We start from the raw sequence: 19,332 nt of genomic DNA, 5'->3' as shown, positions 1-19,332 counted from the left end.
ATGGAGTTTGGCTTGGCTGATATTGTAGCTTGTATGGTTGGTAACCACCTATAAAGGAATTAGTCCCTCTGCCCCTGGCTCACCGAAAGGGCTGCTTTTTATATTGGAGAACTCCGAGGGACTTTACAGTATCCGTGACAGCCTTGATGGATTGTAGGGCATCATCCACATGCTTGCCAAACAAGGATGCACCATCAAATGGCATGTCTAGCATTTTACTCTATCTCAGGTAGGAAGCAGATTTCTGCAATCATTGTCTGCGGAGAATGGCCACTCCCGCAAGTTGCCTGAAGCCAGAAGATGAACCATCAATGGCAAAATCAATTTCCTCATTTATTCTTTTCCCCTCCTCTAGAATCTTCAGGGCTTCCAGCTTGGCTGTCTCTGGTAATAGGTCAACATAAGCAGACATACCAGACCACATTTGGCGGTTATAGCAGCCTAGTATAGCAAGAGTATTTGCCGCTCCAACTGTGGTTGCCGCCATCGTGGGCAGAGAATGTTTTCCAAAGACATTATCAAGCCAACGACCATCATTGTCTGGAGGAGAGGAAATCGGTGCGAGCGGATTTTTAGAGCGGTGCTGTGCTGCCTGGGAAATCACAGAATCTGATTTCGGCTGTCCATTGAGGCAGGTGGGAGAATCATCTGGAGCTTTGAACTTTTTATCCAATTTTGGGAAGACTGCTGAAAGCATGAAAAGGGATCTTCATGGCTTTAAGACCGTCCTGCCAAATAAAATCAATAATAGGGATAGTTTTTGGCAGGCTCTTTAAAATCGTAGACAAAACAATCTGCCTATTTAGTAAGCATTGGAAGTTCAAATCTTTTAGTAGCTCTCCACTAAATTATGAAAAACACCAATGTCATCTGGCAGCAAGACTACTGGAGTCGCTGGAAGTGGAGATGGCGTAGGAATAAGTTAATCATCCTAATCATTGGGCGCCAAGACTGTCATGTATTTCTACGTGGCGAGGTGATGATCACGGGCGAAGCTGCTGCCGTAAAGGTAGATGTTGAGGTTGTGGTAATTATAGATGTGGTCATTGTCAAAGTCAATCTTCCCGAGGAGCTCAATAATTATTTTAAAGATCTTAGTCGACGACGGCGATTGTGAAGCAGTTTTTGGCAATGCTTCTTTTCAAGGAAGGAGTGGTAGGTTCTGAATGAACCTTTTCAGAGGCAGTTTCCTTATTTTTGGATGAAGTAGGAAGGTCCTCATGCCTCTTTTCATGTCCAGAAGAAATAGGCTTAGATTTTTTAACAGCCCGCGAAAGCGGTTCAGAAGTATTTTTCTTTGATGCTACCCTTTTTACAGATGATAAAGTCAGTAAAAAACTATTGCTATCCTCCTCAGATAATGGGCACTCCTTATGTTTCTGTAATCATAGCAAATGTCTATCTTCCCTGTCCTTAAGAGTTTTTTTTTTTTTTTTTTAGATAAGGTTCGACAGTCTCTCACCTTATGCTCTGGATAAAGACAATAAAAGCAGCCTTTATGTGAGTCATCCGAATGGAGCCTCTTCTTTCCACACGAGTCACAGGATCTGAAAACTCCTTTAAGTAGTTGGGACATGAGGTCCTGTCAATATATGCAGCTATTGAAAGAAATAATTATTCTTGTAAGTCAATTCCTTAAAAAAACACTTGAGAAAGAAGTTTGAGCAGAGCTCAAAGAAGACTCCCTACACATGACGGGGAGAAGAAAATCGGAGGAGCCTCTCTGTGGGGTGTTCTAGAGGGTGCCGGCACCGGATTTTAGCGCCGGATTTAGTTTGGTCCCTTTTTTAAAAGGACATGGGTACGTTATAGAACATATGGTTTATTGCCATTCTGTTTATTGTAGTGATACACATTGCTTTATTATAGTACCGTGGGAGTCAAGCATGTGAATTTAAGGAAGATGCAATATTGGAGAAATTATTTTCTCCGAGTAACCATGATCAATTACCTGGACCCTTGCACTCAAAACATGATCAGGAGTGCCAAAAACCATGTTTCTAATTTCCCACACAGTCCCAAACGCCTTAACTTTAGCATAAGTTAACTCTGTTAAGCATCATGGTGCAGATGGAGACAGGATCCGGTCTTTACAAAACAAATCAAGATCAATATATGCATTGGTTAAAAAAATGTGCAGCAATTTGAAGGCCCAGAAGCAACTCCATTTGGCACAACATGGTCACCCATGCTGTGTGACTTTGGTCTTTGTTGCAGCTAGCTACGGTCTTTCATGAGTAACTTTCTTGCTTGATATGAACCCAACATGACTTCTTTCTGTGGCCTACTCACTGTAAACTAGAGTGGGATATCTCCTTCGTCCACTCTTAACTTTTTCAAAGGCCTGATTCAAAAGAGCTTAAAAGAAAACTTGGGCAGCTTCCATTCCATGCTATTGCTGTAGCAGCAAAACGTATTTGAGAATTAACCAAAAAATAAGTTGCTGTGTGGAACTATATCGGCAGTTACAATTAAATTAGGAAGAGGGGAGCGCTAGGTGGCGCCTGACCGGCATGGCTGCTCTGCCGTGAGGCTCCGGCTGCCGGACCCCGCCGATCCTTTCTTCCTCGCCCGATCCTGCCCTGGCCGGCTGATTGTCAGTTTTGGGGCCCAGGCCCGCCTGGCTGTTCCTGGTACGAGTTTGGGGCGCGACCGCCCCCCCGGAGCCGTGCTTGCTGCTTGTCATCGGCGCCCGGCGGGAGGCGGCTTTGATCCTTGACGCTGGGTGCGGGCGCGCGGCTACTCGAGACCGCGGCGCCCACGAGGGTGCTGGGCCTGGGAGTCCTGGAGGGCCGGTGAGATCGTCGCTGCGGCAGTGGCGCCCCCCCCCTCCCCCCTCGGTGGGGCCCCGACCTGGGATCCTGTGGCTGGCGGCAAGGTGCTGCGGGGCCTATTTCGGGCTGTGGTGCCGGACGGACGGCCGGGCGGTGAGTGGGGCACTCCCTGGTGGGACGACCGGAGCTGCTGTGGGGCTGGAGGTGGCGGGGGCCCTCCCCATCGGGCCGGGTGTCGACAGCCGGGGCCCGGTTTCCCCCCACTCTCCCCCACCAACGTTGCTGGACCTGCCCTGGTGTCCCGAGGCCTGCAGCAGCGAGCTGGTGGAGTGGCGCCTCGTCGGGGGTTCGGGCCGCAGGCCGGCGGTCAGGGGGAGGTGGATGGTTGTCCCTCGCCTCCCGCTCCTCCTTTAACCTCGCCCCCCCTTTTTTCCCTCCACATCCGCCTCTGGGGGCCTGTGTGTTGGGGTGGCCCTGTCCGCGGGGGCCACCTGGGGCCCTGACCCTGAGGTGTGCGAGAGCGGTGGACGTGTTGGGCTCTCCGAGGCGGACGGGCGCCCGGTGACTTTGGCTGTAACGAGCAGGGGTGCCCCTCCGAGCGAGATCCTTGGCTACAGGCGGCTGCAGCTCCCCCAGGCTCATCATTTGCCAGATCGGGCGGTTGGCGAGCAGATCCACCGGGGGGCTAGTGACTAGGTGTCCTCCTCCTGTTCTCCTTTCAAGGCCTTCTGGAATCGCCGCGACCGGATCTGTTGCCCGTGGACTGGGCGAAGCGCCCCCCGGGGTCGCAGGTGCCGCCGCCATGGGTAAGGACAGGGCTTCCCGGTCGACGCCCGCGGCTACCCAGACCAAGATGGACAAGTTCACGACTTCCGAGAAGGGGCCGGGCCCCGGCCCCTGGCACGGACCTTGCTGCCATCCTACAGGCCATCACGGCGTCCCGCTCCTCCCTGGAGGGCATGGTGGGGGAGGTGAAGGTGGACGTGGCCCTTCTTCGGCAGGACCTGCGTAACGACACTGCCCGCATATCTGAGGCTGAATCCCGTATCTCAACCGCCGAGGACGACATCCACCAGCTGCAGGACCAGGTGCGTGAGCTTACCACCCACTCCAAAGAGCTGCACCGCCGAGTGGAGGACGCTGAAAATCATGCCTGCCGCTGTAACCTCCGCCTGGTGGGGTTCCCGGAGGGGGCGGAGGCAGGTCGTGCGGATGACTTCCTGGAGCATTGGTTTCAATCCTGGATGCCGGTGGGCAGCCTCTCGGCCTGCTTCGTGGTGGAGAGGGCCCACCGTTCCCTGGCGCCGAGGCCCCCGGGAGCGCCCCCCCCGTCCCTTTATCCTGAAGATCCTGAACTTCAGGGACAGAGATGCAATCCTCAGGGAGGCCAGACGCTCCGCGAATCTCCGCTACCAAAACCACACTATAATGGTATTCCCGGACTACACCCGAGAGGTCCAGGAGCTTCGGCGCTCCTACCTGGAGGTGAAGCAGAAGATGCGATCCCTGGGCCTCCAGTATCAGCTGCAGTTCCTGGCCCGTCTCCGGGTCATCTTCCAGCAAAAGACTTTCTTCTTTGACACGCCGCGGGCGGCCTGGACCTGGCTCGCGGAGGAGTGTCCCCTGCAGTGTGCTAGTCGAGGATCTCCGGTGGAGGGGCGAGCTGGGCGAGGAGCGCCCCGCTCTTCCAGGTCCCGACGGCGACGGCGCACGCTGACCCGGAGGCGCGCGGGGAAGGAGGTGACTGTCGTGCGCTCCGGGGGGCGGCTGCGGCGGGCGTCCGGGGCTTCATCGGCCTCCTCGGTGGCGCCCACTGGTCCGGACGCCGCCGGGCAGCGGGCCGTGTCCCCCCAGCGGGCGGGCTCTGTGACCCAGCCTGCTCCCCAAATAGACACTTCGGACCTCTCCCGCAGCCCCACCATTTGACTTCCACTTACTGCTTGTGATGTATTTGCCGGGGGATGGAGGTGGGGTTCTGCTTCCTGGTCGCTAGACTTCGCAGTCGGGCCTCGGTGCTCCTACACATCTGTTGCTCTCGGCCAGGGCGGATGAATTGGGTCTGATCTGATTTATTGAGGGGTCCACTAGCACTCAGGCCCGAGCGTTTTAGCTTGGTTTTGGTTACTCACTGTTAGGGCGACAGATGCTTCTGTTCTCGAAGTATAGGGTGGGGGGTGTGGGGTGGGGTGGGGTTTGGTTTGGGGTGGTTTCTTCCTCCTAGGGAGGTTTTTGTTGTTAGAGGGTGTACTCCTCGTTGTTATGGTTCCAAGGCATCATGTACTATTCGACCTGCTCTCCTGTCCGATCTTTCCAGGTCCCTCCTTCCGGGGAGCTCTCCTGCCCACGCGCTTCTTGGCCCCTGTGTGGGCGCAGTGCCCACGGGGAATTGGCATCCTGCGCGCTTCACGACCCGCCCACGGCCCCCTTTCGCGGCCACTTTGTCTATCTCCTGTCCTGCATGCCCCTGCTTGCTCCCATGGTGGACACACCCCTGCCTAAAGCTGCGGTGCGCGTCTTATCCTGGAATGTCAACGGTCTGCTCGATCGCTTCAAGCACATGGCGGTCCTCAAATACGCGCAGTGCGCGGAGATTGATGTCCTCCTTCAAGAGACCCACCTTATGGGTAATAAATGTCCCTTCCTAGCCGGCTACAACAGGGTCTGGCATGCGGGCTTCGCTAGGGGCTCACGGCTCACGGGGGGTGGCTATCCTGCTTAAGCGTTCCTTTCCCTTTGTAATGACCCAGGTGCATTTGGACCCCCAGGGTATGGCCGTTACGGTCTGTGGCGCCCTGGAGGGCCGCCCGCTTACTCTGCTGTCCCTCTACCCAGCGCCATCCCTGCTGCAGTTCGCTCTTGCGTACACAGCGGACCTCCTCCCCAGGCTCCCGACGGGGTCTCTCGTCCTCGGTGGCGACTTTAACGCGGTCTATACACCCCATATGGACTCGACGGGTCCGATCTCCTCTACCAGGACCGCTCGCGCGAAACAGCTATCGAGTTGGGCTGAGGCCCAGGGCCTCTGCGACGTCTGGAGGGTTTGGCATCCACGCGAGCACCAGTATACCCATACTTCGGCGGCACACCATTCCCACGCCCGTATTGATCTAGTCTTTGTTCCCTCCGCCGACTGTGCAGGGGTTTGTGATGTCCGCATTCTTCCGCGAGGCCTCTCTGATCACTCGCCGGTGCTTATGGCTCTCGGCCCACCTCCCTTTACGGCCCGTCCGACGTGGCGCTTGAATGCCTGGTTCCTTCAGGACAAGGCCTTTCGGGGGGTGGTGGAAAAAGGGATTGCGGAATACTACTTCCACAACGTGGGCTCTGTCTCTTCTGCGGCTGTCCTTTGGGAGGCCGGCAAGGCGACTATTAAAGGGGTTGCGAAGGGGCATCTACAGCAGCAGCGCCGGCGCCAACTCCAGCAACTTGCAGCTTGTGAAGCGCAGGCCTTGGCGCTTGAGCGCGATCGGGAGGCGCTGGGAGACGCCGCACGGGCGCGACGGCTGGCCTTTCTCCGCGAAGAGATACGCATGCACTCTCTGGATGCGGCGAAAACTCTTTGGCGCTCCTCGGTGGCCCGGGTCTACGGGTGGGGGGACAAAAATGGTACGCTCCTGCACCGTCTGGCCACCTACCCTCGTGCAGGCCGGGTAATTCCGGCCATCGCGGACGCCACGGGGGAGACACACACGGTCTCGTTGGCAATAGCTCAAACCTTTGCAGATTATTATTCCCAGCTATACCGGACGCGGGCGCAGGGGCTCTCCCTTGCGGGATTGATGGGGGAGGGTGGGGCGGCCAAGGCGCGGTTGGGGCAGGAGGATAGTGAGACCCTGGACCTGCCCATTTCCCTCCAGGAGGTCGAAATGGCAATCTCCCATTTGGCACCTGGGAAGACCACGGGACCGGATGGTTTTCCACAGGAGTATTACGCCCATTTCCGTGATGCCCTGGCCCCGCGGCTTCGGGATCTCTTTGCTGAGGCGGTGGAGAAGGGTTCCTTCCCGCGAGAAACGGATACCGCCACTATAGTCGTCTTGCCGAAAACTCAACCCCCATCGCAGTCCTGCTCCGATTACCGGCCGATCTCTCTTATCAATACCGAGCTCAAAGTCTACGCTACCGTCCTTGCGCAACGACTGCGCCCGTTTCTGGCCGCGCTGGTTCACCCGGACTAATGCGGGTTTATGCCAAATCGAGGTACCAGACACTGCCTGCGGCGCCTGCATCTTGCTCTGGCCCACCGTGAGCGCCTCTCTCCTTATCTGGCCCTTCTCCTGGTGGACTTTGAGAAGGCTTTCGATTCGGTGGGGTGGGAATATCTTGGGGACACCTTAGAACTCATGGGGTTCGGCTCCCAGTTCCGTGCCATGGTTCGGGTTCTTTATGCGGACCCACGAGCTCGGGTACTGGTCAATGGGACCTTGTCCCGCGCATTTTCCATAGGGCGGGGGACGCGGCAGGGCTGCCCGCTTTCGCCCCTCTTCGCCCTGGCGATGGAGCCCCTGGCTGTGCTCCTCTGGGCAGATCCGGTCATCCGTGGCTGGGACTGGCCGGGTATGGTCCCTGATAAAATCGCGTTGTATGCGGACGACGTTCTTATTTATCTCTCAGATCCGGCTGTCTCGGGTGCTCGGGTGTGCCAAATTCTTCACCGGTTTGGGAAGGCCTCTGGTCTCCGTTTGAACTCGGGGAAGTCTGTCCTGGTTCCGCTCCACCCTTCACGGGAGTGTTTTGATTGGCAGTCTGACATTCCTCTTCGACGGCTGTCCTTTAAATACCTGGGGATTTGGGTTGCCCTTCTCCCGGAACTGTGCTGGGCTCTTAACGTGGCCCCCGTGATGAACAAGGCCAGATCAGATATGGCGAAGTGGCAATCTCTCCCATTGAATCCGTTGGGAAGGATCGCTCTTTATAAGATGATGATCCTCCCTCGGTTTTTATATATGCTCCAGAACACGCCCTGCTCCTTCCCCCGCTCCTGGTTTCGGGACCTGGATAAGACCGCGACTAGATTTCTTTGGGGCGGAGGTAGATCCCGGTTGGCCTTGGACCGCTGTCGCGTTCCTTCCTATGACGGTGGCCTGAGCATGACGAATCTTTACCTATACTATCTTGCTGCGCAGCTGCTGGTGGTCCACGACTGGTTTTCGGGTGGGTGGGTGGGACGATCCGGCTTATCGACTGGAGGTGCGGCTCATCGGATTCCCCTCTATTCAAAATATGCTCTATGGCGCAACGGTCCCTGGATCGCTTCCAGAGGTAGTGCGGGCCCCCTTTCTGGCGTGGCGAGCGGCTCTACGGCACACTCGGTGGTCGAGGGTGCTAACCCAGGTGACACCGCTATGGCACGGCACTTGGATGCGGGAGGTGGCGGGACTCGGGGGCTTTCGTAGCTGGGACCTCCTGGGGGGGGGGGGGGATCTCCTGCCTGGGCGACGTCTGGCGGGGAAGCCACATGTGCTCCTTTCAAGAGCTCCGGAGTCGGTTTTCTCTCCATACCTCGCAGTTTTATCGTTATCTCCAGTTGCGCCATGCGCTCCAATCTTACGTCCCTCTAGTTTCCAAACTCCCTGACCATAGCCCGCCTGAAGCCCAGGTGATGCTGGGATATCTTGGGAAGGGGGGCATCTCCCGCATTTACCGATCCCTGGTTAATAATACCCCGATGGACTGGAGTGGGCTGAGGCAGCGGTGGGAGGCCTGGGTGGGTCCTCTGGACGACAATGATTGGGGCGGACGCCCTCATGGCGCCCAGGACAATCACCGCATCGGCTCGATTGCGGCTTGTCCAGGTTTATTACCTTCACACCGCATACCTGACCCCGGAGCGTCTGTTTCGCGCAGGCCTGTGCCAGGGAGCCTCGTGCGGGCGGTGCGGGATGTACCCGGCAGATTTCTTTCACATGGTCTGGTCTTGCCCTCGCCTAACCGGCTTCTGGAGGGAGATTGAAACTGACTTAACTGACGTCCTGGGATGGGAGATCCCCCATGACCCTCGATTAGCGCTGCTGGGCATAACGGATGGGCTGGATGGCTCCCGTAACGAGCACTATTTCCTCACCACGGCCCTAGTGGTGGCCAAGAGAGATATAGCGGCCGCCTGGAAGCAGGTTGACCCACCCAGGGGAGGCAAATGGCGCAGAGGGGTGGATTGGTGCGCTGCACAGGAACGGACATTGTACGCTGCGAGGGGCTGCCCCAAAAAGTTCCGTAAAGTATGGGGGAAATGGCTCGGGGGCCTAGTTTAAGGGGGGGTATGCATGGGGCGGGAACGGAAGGAGAGGGGTGGGGGAAGATTGCTTGGGCTGCTGTTGCTTAACTGCTACGTGATGGGTCTGAATACTATCAAATTGCTCAATGTGCTGTATGTCCTTTTTGATCTTGATGCCTATTTGAAAATAAAAATTTGTTTATCAAAAAAAAAAATTAGGAAGAGGATCAGGTTTTGCAACATTCAGCTACATGCTTCTCCCGCACAAGTTTGACATTCACTTCTGGTTTTTAAGGTCTAAATTTGAGGTTTTATGACGTTAGACTGCGATGGCACCATAGTAGATTACTATATGAACTGAGAATCGTTCATTATATTTTATGGATTACTGACACGCTAGGAGCTGCTTTTCTAAGGAAAATTACAGATCGTTCCTTCTTACATTTAATTCATTTGCAGTGGGTTTGATGCACACAACCGTACCTGTAATTATCTTTTGTTTTTAAATACCAATCGCAATGCAGGATTTTATATTTTAACACTAAAGATGGTATATATACTTCAGACATTAAACAGATCAGCACAATACATTACATTCCATATGGCTATTGGTAAATATCTAATTTTACAAATAAGGATGACTTTACATGTGGGCATTGCTTCCTCAAACCTTTCTAGAGAAAAGGCGGAAGTGCATCATGGACAACCCTGGCCTTGGGTACATGACATGATTTTACTGCACAGAAAAAGTCAGACAAGAAACTCAGATTAAGTTGTTAAAATGATTAAATACAGAAAGCAAACGTGTGCCAGATTTGATGACTTACCTCCTGAAAGAGTGTAGACATTTCACAAACAAGACATGAGCTTGGGCTTTGCATTTCACATTTGTGCCTGTCTGAAAGGAAAAAGTCTCGCAGTAGTGGAGTGTGGGTAAGTGCTTGAACGATACAGTTCATAAAACACGTATTTCCAAGGTTGATGAGCCCTCGTAGACCTAAAGAGAATAAAGATTGGAGCATTATAGGTTTGTTTTTTATTAAAAAACTGAACATACTTTTGTTTGAATAGTCTGCGAGACATTCTTTCAGATGGATACAATACCAGCAGATTCCAATTGTGAACATCCCCAGGTTCAGACTGGAATCTGAATAATTTTATGAAATCAACATATCACTAACAGGAAAGAACTAGTTACTTACCTGTACACTATGGTTCTCCAGTATTATCTTTCATAGATTCACATGCTTGTATCTTCCCCGTCGTCATGGTGGGAGTCTCACGGTAACAGAATGACCACAGCAGTATAAGAAAACTGCATAGCAAAATCCCATAGGGAATCATCTTATTTGGTAACCAAATCTCATCATTATGTGGTCCAAAACTCAGCCAATCGGCTGCTAGCCCTGCCCTCACACTCCCCAGCAGAGCCTTCCTGCCTCAGATTTCCAGCCCCGAGTGCGAGACTAGAATACTCTTAGAGACAATGAGGTTCTGCCTGAGAAATGGGGAGGTGGGCGGGCCGCATGTGAATCTATGAAAGATAATACTGGAGAACCATAGTGTACAGGTAAGTAACTAGTTCTTTCTCCAGTATTGAATCTTTCATAGATTCACATGCTTGTATCAGAATAGTAAGCAGTACTTATCCCAAACTGCATTTCCAGGCTAGAACCCCCCAATAAACGTGGGCTCTGCTCTTTTGGGTAGAATGTTAACATACATTGCAGTATTTGAAAATTTGTGCAACCATACATATATCTGTACATATACATTGTTATAATCCATGATAAATACCTTAATGAAATAGGTGCCGTAGAACTGCTTGTCCCACTGCTGCATCCTTTTTCCACGCTGCGTCCAGACAATAATGTCTAGTAAAGGTGTGCGCATTCTTCCATGTCGCAGCTCTACAAATGTCTGGCAATGGCACTCCCGCAAATAGGGCCGTAGAAGTTGCCATCTTCCTCGTTGAGTGTGCACGTACTTTGGATTGCAAAGGCCTTCCAGCTTTGGTATGACACAAGGATATTGCTGACGATATCCATCTCGAGATACTGGCTCTGGAAAGTGCCACCCCTTTCCTGGGGCCGGCAAAGGCTACGAAAAGCTGGTTTGTTTTTCTGAATGCTTTGGTCTTGTCGATATAGAATTTTAGACATCGCTTGATGTCCAAAGAGTGCAATGCTCTTTCCGCCGCCGTTGACGGGTCCTTACAAAATGTAGGCAAAACTATTGGCTCATTTAGGTGAAAGCTGGAGGGGACTTTAGGAATAAATTTGGGATTCGTTCTGAGAATCACTCTGTCCTGCCTGAATTGTAGGAATGGTTCTGCGATTGAGAAGGCCTGAATCTCGCTGACTCTTCTTGCCGATGTAAGTGCTAACAATAACGCCGTCTTCCATGAGACAAACTGCAACTCCGCCTTATGGATGGGTTCAAAGGGCGGTTTCATCAACTGCGTAAGAACTGTATTCAGTTGCCAAGGAACAATCGGTGTTCGAACAGGAGGGAACATTCTGAAGAGCCCTCTGAGGAATTCCTTAACGACTCTTTGGGACCAAAGAGAAGGACGGCCAGGATCTCTGGTGTATCTTGAAATTGCGGCCAGATGTACCTTTATGGACATATGAGAGAGTCCGGATTTGGCCAATGTCAACAGGTATGGAAGAATCTGGGCAGACGAGACCCGAAATGGGTGCAAATTGTTAGCTGCGCACCAGTGACAGAACCTTTTCCATTTCGCCGTATATGTTTTGTTTGTGGATACTGCCCGGGATCGCGACAGAATGTCTTTGCAGTCCTGAGGGATCTTTAAGAGGTGGAATTCATGCTCGTGAGGTTCCATGCTGACAAGCTGAGCGATTTCAGATTTGGATGCAGTATCTGGCCATTGTGCATAGTTATCAGATCCTGTGTTAACGGGAACTGTATCCTTGGTGCCATTGACAGCCTGAGAAGTTCGGAGAACCATGCTTGTCTCGGCCATGCTGGTGCAATCAGAATCAGATGACACGGTTCTGACTTCATTTTCCTTAAGACTCTCAATATCAGAGGAAATGGGGGAAACGCATATGCAAACATTCCTGTCCAGCATATCTGTAGCGCATTGCCCCACGATCCCTTCTGCGGAAACCTGCTTGCAAAGTTCTTGCATTTTGAAGTGTGGCGGTCCGCGAATAAGTCTAGCCTTGGCGTGCCCCATACTTTGAATACTTTGGAAAGGTGCTTCTGATGTATTTCCCACTCGTGGGAGATTTCGGGAGATCTGCTCAAAATATCTGCCCTTATGTTGTCCACTCCTGCAATATGTTGCACTTGCAGTGATACGTTGTGAGCTAGAAGCCATTTCCAAATGGCCTGTGCTTCTTGTGACAGAAGTTTCGACTTTGTGCCCCCTTGTTTTAGCAGGTAAAACATAGAAGTTGAGCTGTCAGTCTTCACCAGAACCGTAGATCCGCGAATTCTGGGAAGGAAAGCTTTGAGTCCCAAAAACACGGCCCTCAGCTCTAGCAGGTTGATGTGGAGCTGCGTTTCGTACTTTGACCAGTGACCCTGAATTTCGAGCTCCTGGAGATGCGCTCCCCACCCTTGGAGAGAAGCATCCGTCATCATTACGAAACTGCAGGTTTGAATTTCGAAGGTCAGTCCTTCCTCCAAATGATCTCTGATTTTCCACCATGACAGGGCGTCTCTGATCCGAGGGGTAATTATTATGCAATCGTCGAAGGATCCCTGCGACTGGAGCCATTGCTCGTCCAGCAGTTCTTGTATAGGTCTCATGCGGAACCTGCAATTTGGGAGTAGGGGGATACAAGAGGACATCATTCCCATCAATGACTTGTAAACCCTCACTGAAACGGACTTTTTTCTTTGCAATTGTGTTGACAACCGTATGATCTTTTGAATGCGCTCCTCTGACGGGTAAGCTTTGGCCTCCTCCGTGCAGATTAGAGCACCCAGAAATTGAATGTACTGCGCTGGTCTGAGATGTGATTTCTCTAAGTTGACTCTGAGACCCAGCTGATCGAAAAGCTCCATGCAAACGTGAAGGGAGCGAAGGGTATCTCTGAACGAACTTCCCTTGATAAGCCAATCGTCCAGATAAGGGAAGACCTGATGACCTTGGAGACGCAGGTGGGCCGCAATTGGCGCCATACATTTTGTAAAGGTTCTCGGTGCCGACTTTAGCCCGAAAGGTAAGACCTTGAACTGGTAATGGCGCTCCGCCACCATGAAGCGTAGAAATTTTCTGTGTCTTACGTGGATTGGGACGTGAAAATAAGCATCTAAGAGGTCCAGGGACGCCAAATAATCTCCTCTGCCAATTAGGAGAAGAATTTCCTGCAGGGATAACATCCGGAATGATTTCTTTTGAATAAATTTGTTGAGACCTCTGAGGTCCATTATCTGCCTCCATTTTGATGTGTCCTTTTTTATGAGAAAGAAATGCGAGTAATAGCCTTTCCCGCGTTGAAGATGAGGAACTTCCTCTATTGCCTCCTTTTGTAATAAGGCCATCACTTCCGCTTTGAGGGCTGATAGATGTTCCTGTCTCCTGCGAATAGGAGGCTGATTTGGTGGCTTTTCTACGAATTCCAGAGTATGGCCATGTTGAATTACATCTAAAACCCATCTGTCCGATGTTATTGACAGCCAAGCTGGGTAAAATGGAGTCAGGTAATGGGCGCTGCTTGTTGGGCAAGTGGCGGATGTGGAGAAGTCATTGACGTCGGTTGGACTGCTGGGACTTCCCTCTCGTAGAAGACCTTCCTCTGGACTGCTGTTGATAATTATTCGAAGGTAGATATTGTTGATTGCTCGAGTACTGTCGAGAACCCTGCTGCTGGTATGGCTGATACCTGTTCGACTGGAACGAGGATCGTTGTGTAAATTGTCCTCGGGATCCTCTCCTCCGAAAGGACTGAAACCTGCCCTGTTGTAGAGATCCCAGCGCCCGCGCTGTATCTGTGTCCGTTTTGATGCTTTGGAGGGCCTCATCGACGTGTTTCCCGAACAGGTTCTCTCCATCAAAAGGCATGTCTACTATCTTGGCCTGTACCTCCGGTCTGAAGGAGGTGGCCTTCAGCCATCCTTGCCTCCGCAGGGCTACTGCACCTGCCATCTGACGAAAAGCCACTGAGGACAAATCCATAGCGATGTCAATGGACTCAGATGCTGCTCTAGCCCCATCCTGAAGTATAGCAGCTGCTTCCTCTTTTTTATCGTTTGGAAGATGGGAAAGCAAGGGAGCTATATCGCACCACATCTGCCGGTTAAATCTGCTGATGAGGGCTAATGAATTAGAGGCCTTTATTGAGGACGCTGCCATTACTGCAAAGCGCTTCCCTGCACCGTCCATTCTTCTTCCCTCCTTGTCCGGGGGAACCATAGATGCTGAAACCGGATTCTTTGAGTTTCGTTGGGCGGCCTGCGTCACCACAGAGTCTGGCCGAGGATGACCAATTAAACAGGCCGGAGACGATTCCGGAGCCCTATATTTTTTGTCTATTCTAGGTATTGAAGCAGGCACCGAAGCTGGGTTCTTCATTATCTTCAAGCCCTCTTCCCAAATATGGTCAATTATTGGAATGGATCGCATAGACTTGCGTGACTCCTCCTTAAAGTCATAAAGAAAGCATTCAGCTTCCTGAACCGGAATAGGAAGATCAAAACGCTTCGATGCCTTCTCCATGATGTCATGGAATCCACCTATATCTTGAGGCGGAGAGTTTGCCGGTGTTGGAGATGTTGACGGCGTAGTTGGGAGAATATACTGATCCCATTCATCGTCACCCTGCTTGTCTTGAAGGAGTTCTCCTTCTTCTAGTTGATCGGGATCACTGTCCTCTAGGTCATCTCTGATAGTCATAATCGGTGGAGATCGGATTTTCTGAGTGGAAGCTTTGGGAGACGAGTGAGGCGGTCGTACCTGTGCCGGCTTCTCCACCGTCTGTGGCATTTGAGAGTTTGCCTCCGGGAAACGACGATAGTAATCGTTGATCATGAGGCGCAAGTCAGTCACCAAGGACCCTGGTAAGGAAACAGAGTCCTCTCTCGAAGTATTCTGAGGCTCTTCCTCCTCCTCGTAGGCATAAGACTCCTGAAAAGATTCGTACCTCTGTGAATCTTTCGGTGGACGGTCCTGAAATGAGAAGACTTCTTGTACCTCGTGGTATTCATCCTCATCTGTTTCCTGACTCTTTATGCGAAGTTGGGAAGGACTATAAGCCACCCCTGAAGAGTCCTCATCATCGGACTGTAAGTCTAGTAAAGTTGAAGGTGGAAGCGGAGAAATTTTCGTCCACGCCGTAAAATCCGTAGATTTAGTCTGCTTCGTCGACGAGCCCGTCGACAACGCCATAGACTTTAATGTTATTTTCTTCACCTTAGGGGATTTGAAAGCTCCCGTCGACGGAACCGTCGTCGACCTCGTCGACGGTGTAAGCTGCATTATCGTCGACGCCGTAGTCGTCGACGACGAAGTCTTCGTCGACGAAGGCATTGTAGCCGTCGACGGAATCGTCGACGGGTGGTTTTTCGACGACGAGGTGTTCGTCGTCGTCGATGCCGCTGTCGACGTCGATATGGTAGTCGTCGACGGAGTCGTCGTCGATATGGTCGCCGTCGACGTAGTCGTCGACGGTTTCAAAGTAATAAGCGCCGGCGACGCTCTAATCTTCGTCGACGGGGCTGAGGAAATCTCTCTTGACTCCTTAGATTTCTTAAGAGGAGTATGAGGTAAAGAAGACGCAGGAGCCCCTTTGTCTTTTGTTTTTTGCTTTTTTACCTCTGAAACATCCTCCAAAGTTGAAGATTTTCTCTTCTTTGTAGACTTTGAATCCTCCTCAGAATCAGAGTCTGAAGTGACCTTCTTTTTCTGAAGCCACAGCAGAAGGCGTGCCTCCCTGTCACGCAGGGTCTTCGCAGAAAAGGTTCTGCAATGTTTAGTCCTTAGGCACATGATTAGGGTGCAAGCAATATAAACAGTCCTTATGTGGGTCCTCAGAGAATAATCTAGGCTTTCCACAGGATCTGCAGGGCCTGAAAAGCCTCTTCTTAGAGCTTTCAGCCATATTGTAGTAGTAAGATTAAGCACAATACCTTAAACCAGCAAGTAGAAGGTAATTAGAAGAACCGGGGGTCAAAAGTTCACACTGGAACAGAAAAACTGAGCAAGGCTCAGGGAGACTCCTCTTCACACGAAGGCGGTTGGAAATCTGAGGCAGGAAGGCTCTGCTGGGGAGTGTGAGGGCAGGGCTAGCAGCCGATTGGCTGAGTTTTGGACCACATAATGATGAGATTTGGTTACCAAATAAGATGATTCCCTATGGGATTTTCCTATGCAGTTTTCTTATACTGCTGTGGTCATTCTGTTACCGTGAGACTCCCACCATGACGACGGGGAAGATACAAGCATGTGAATCTATGAAAGATTCAATACTGGAGAAGTGCTGCTGGCCAAATGTCCCAGAGCAGTGAGAGTGCGTCAGTTGATGCATATTGTACTACAGGCACTGGAAATGTCAATAAAAAAAAAAAGTGACAACAGACTTAAGGACAGAAAAGTGAACGTTATAAAGAGGAAAAATAGAAAAGAAGGTGGAGCGTGATAAGTTGGCAGCAAGACTAGAATCCATCAGGCAGAATTTGAGCAAAGGGTGGTAACCTCTACTATTTGATACTTCTTTCCACGAGTCCGTTATGAAAAACAGTTCCTGAAGCAGTCAGTCTATGCGATAACAGCAAAGCTAAAATATCAACTTTCGATAAGGCAGAGGGATCTATAATAACTCTAGTGGAGGGTTCTTTCCGGTACAATCATATCAAACATTAATCACTGAGGAATTTCACCTCGAAATGGTCTGCTGGTCGGCTAACCATGATCTGCACCTTCATAACCAACAAATAGGTTCTCACCAACCCCGATTTATTTTATCCTGCAGAGAATGACTAAATTCTCTTCAAAGATCGAGCTTAAGAACCTGGAATTCTAGTTCAAAAGATGGAGGTGGGAAAAAGGCAAAGACACACTCTGTTCTAAGTGAATCCTTAAAACCTTAGGCAAACAAGGAGGTTTGACTAACAGTAAGCTTACCATTTGAAAAAACAAAGCCATTAAGGGAGGAGAAGACAGCAAAGGCTGACCTTCTCTCACCCTTCCTGCTGAAGTGCTGACAGAACATTTTTAAAAGAAAAATGTAACCAACAAGAATACGGAGGCTGAAACAATGAGTCATCTGAAATAGTAGAGACAAATAAGTTCCGATGCGGTATATATATATATATATATATATATATATATCTACTGGCGGTCGCCAGTAGATAGTTATAGTGTTTCCATAGGAAATCTCAAAATTCTATTTTGAATAACTTTGGCGCCGGTTGACGAATTCTCGCGAAATTTTCAAAACTAATGGGGTGCTTCGCTCAGCTCCTACCCTGAAAGTCTCGGGGGGATTCGTCAAACGGAGGCCGAGAAAAAATGGGGGTCCCAAAACGCGTTTTTCCCATGCATTTTCCCATAGGACCTTTAGTCGAAGGTACAGCCCGAACGGCTGAACAGAATTACTTGAAATTTGGCAAAGAGGTAGTCCTCAGGTCAGGGATGTGCCTTTTGCATATATGGAGTCAATCTGTTCAGTAGTTCCTGAGAAAATTGCAGTTAAATTACATAAATATCTATAGCCGCGCACCGTGCGCGCACCCTAACATGCGCAAGCGTAATTCTGATTGGTGGTTACATGTCAGTCAACGTTCGAATCGGTCGAAATCAGGAAGTGTCGGCCGCCATTTTGTTTGTTTTGAGTGCGAGAGTGAAAAAGGAAGGTGGCGAACGTGAACAGGGGGCAGGGTAGAGAGTTCCTGACCCCCTAGCCTTTGTCAGGGGGTCCCTGAAGGACCCCGAAGGCAGAAAAAAACATTTTAATTTTTTTTTAAAAAAATCACGGGGTGCGCGCACCGTGCGTGCACGGTGAAAAACCCAAAAGTACAAACATTTTAATACTTAGTTTATTGTAAAATAAATATATAAAAAAAAATAATAATAAATACATAACTTGGCATTTAAAAAACCGTACAAATTCAATGAAAAAACCATAGATTTCACACATGTTATAGTTAGGTGGACATTTCACTCGTAAAAAAACCAATGAAATTCCCCCGTTATAGTTAGTTCAGATAACTATAACTCACGCGACCGCCACTCTATCAAAAGGATGATGTCATCAGTGATGTCATGAGTGATGCCACTGACCAGGTTATGAGTGATGTAATATGTGAAGTCCTCAGCAGTGGATTGCGGTCGCGCGAGTTATAGTTATCTGAACTAACTATAACGGGGGAATTTCATTGGTTTTTTACGAGCGAAATGTCCACCTAACTATAACATGTGTGAAACCTATGGTTTTTTAGGTGAATACACACACACACACACCCACACACACACACAATGTAGAGAAAAGTAAGAGTGAAGTCAGGAAATGAAGTGCTATGGATTAACCCTTTCTGTGCTCATGACGAGGCACACAGTAGCCCTGTGCTCATGAGTTCAGCTCGTCATGACAACCACCCACGGGGGGAAGCGCTGGCACTCCCCCCGTGGGCGGACGATCCGGGTATTTTAAACGGGGAAGACCTTCCACTGCCTCCCCCCGCACCCCCCTGCGCGCCAATGTCAGCGCGCGAGGCATTGGAGGTTTCCAATGGCTTGCCAATGGAGCCATTTGCTTCATGCACGTTGGAGAATAAACAGGTAAGTTTTGGGGAGGGGGTGGGGGGATTTTACCAAAAGAGACAGAGGGAAAGGAAAGGGTTTTCCTTTCCCTCGATGCGTCTTTTGTGCATTCCTGCTGCAGGATCATGCGATCGTGCAGCAGGAATGCCCACTAGCGCCAGGGATTATTATTTTTTTTACTTCTTGTGTGTTTTGTTGTTTGTGGGAGTGGCCCCTTAGGCAACCCCTTTTGGAGGCAATAATTTGTGGCTTTGTCTGCCCCCCCGGGGGGGGGGGGGTGCAGACTTAAATTTTTCTAAAAATAAATAAATAAATCGGCCAATTATAAGAAATGTAGTGCGGAGTGGTCACTCCCCTTTGGGGGCCATTTCTTTTGAGGCCATGTATGTTTGTTTTGTTTGGGGGAGCGGCCCCTTAGGCAAGGGTCTCTCCCCTTATGGGGGGTATATTTTAGGCTTTGCCTGCCCCCCTGAGGCATAAAAAAATAAAAACAAAATGCCCACTGGACCACCAAGGAGTGGCCCCTTTGGGGGCTATGATTTTGGCTGTCTGCAGATTTCGCCATTTAATGTAGGGCCCACTAGGCCACCAGGGAGTTATTTGTGAAG

General features: G+C 50.7%; 1 protein-coding gene across 5 annotated transcripts in view; it reads right to left on the bottom strand.

Moving 5' to 3' along the window:
- The window catches only part of USP22 (ubiquitin specific peptidase 22), a 570,028-nt gene that overhangs the window by 269,587 nt on the left and 281,109 nt on the right, over positions 1-19,332 (bottom strand). For all 5 annotated transcript variants that reach the window (XM_085628912.1, XM_085628913.1, XM_085628914.1 and 2 more), the window contains one exon: positions 9,816-9,985. In XM_085628912.1, the coding sequence (XP_085485038.1) occupies positions 9,816-9,985 (170 nt within the window). The remainder of the gene's footprint in view (positions 1-9,815; positions 9,986-19,332) is intronic.

This window comes from Triturus cristatus, chromosome 10 (genome assembly GCF_964204655.1).
Source record: "Triturus cristatus chromosome 10, aTriCri1.1, whole genome shotgun sequence".
Lineage (NCBI taxonomy): Eukaryota > Metazoa > Chordata > Amphibia > Caudata > Salamandridae > Triturus > Triturus cristatus.
This window is presented reverse-complemented; position numbering and strand designations above follow the sequence as displayed.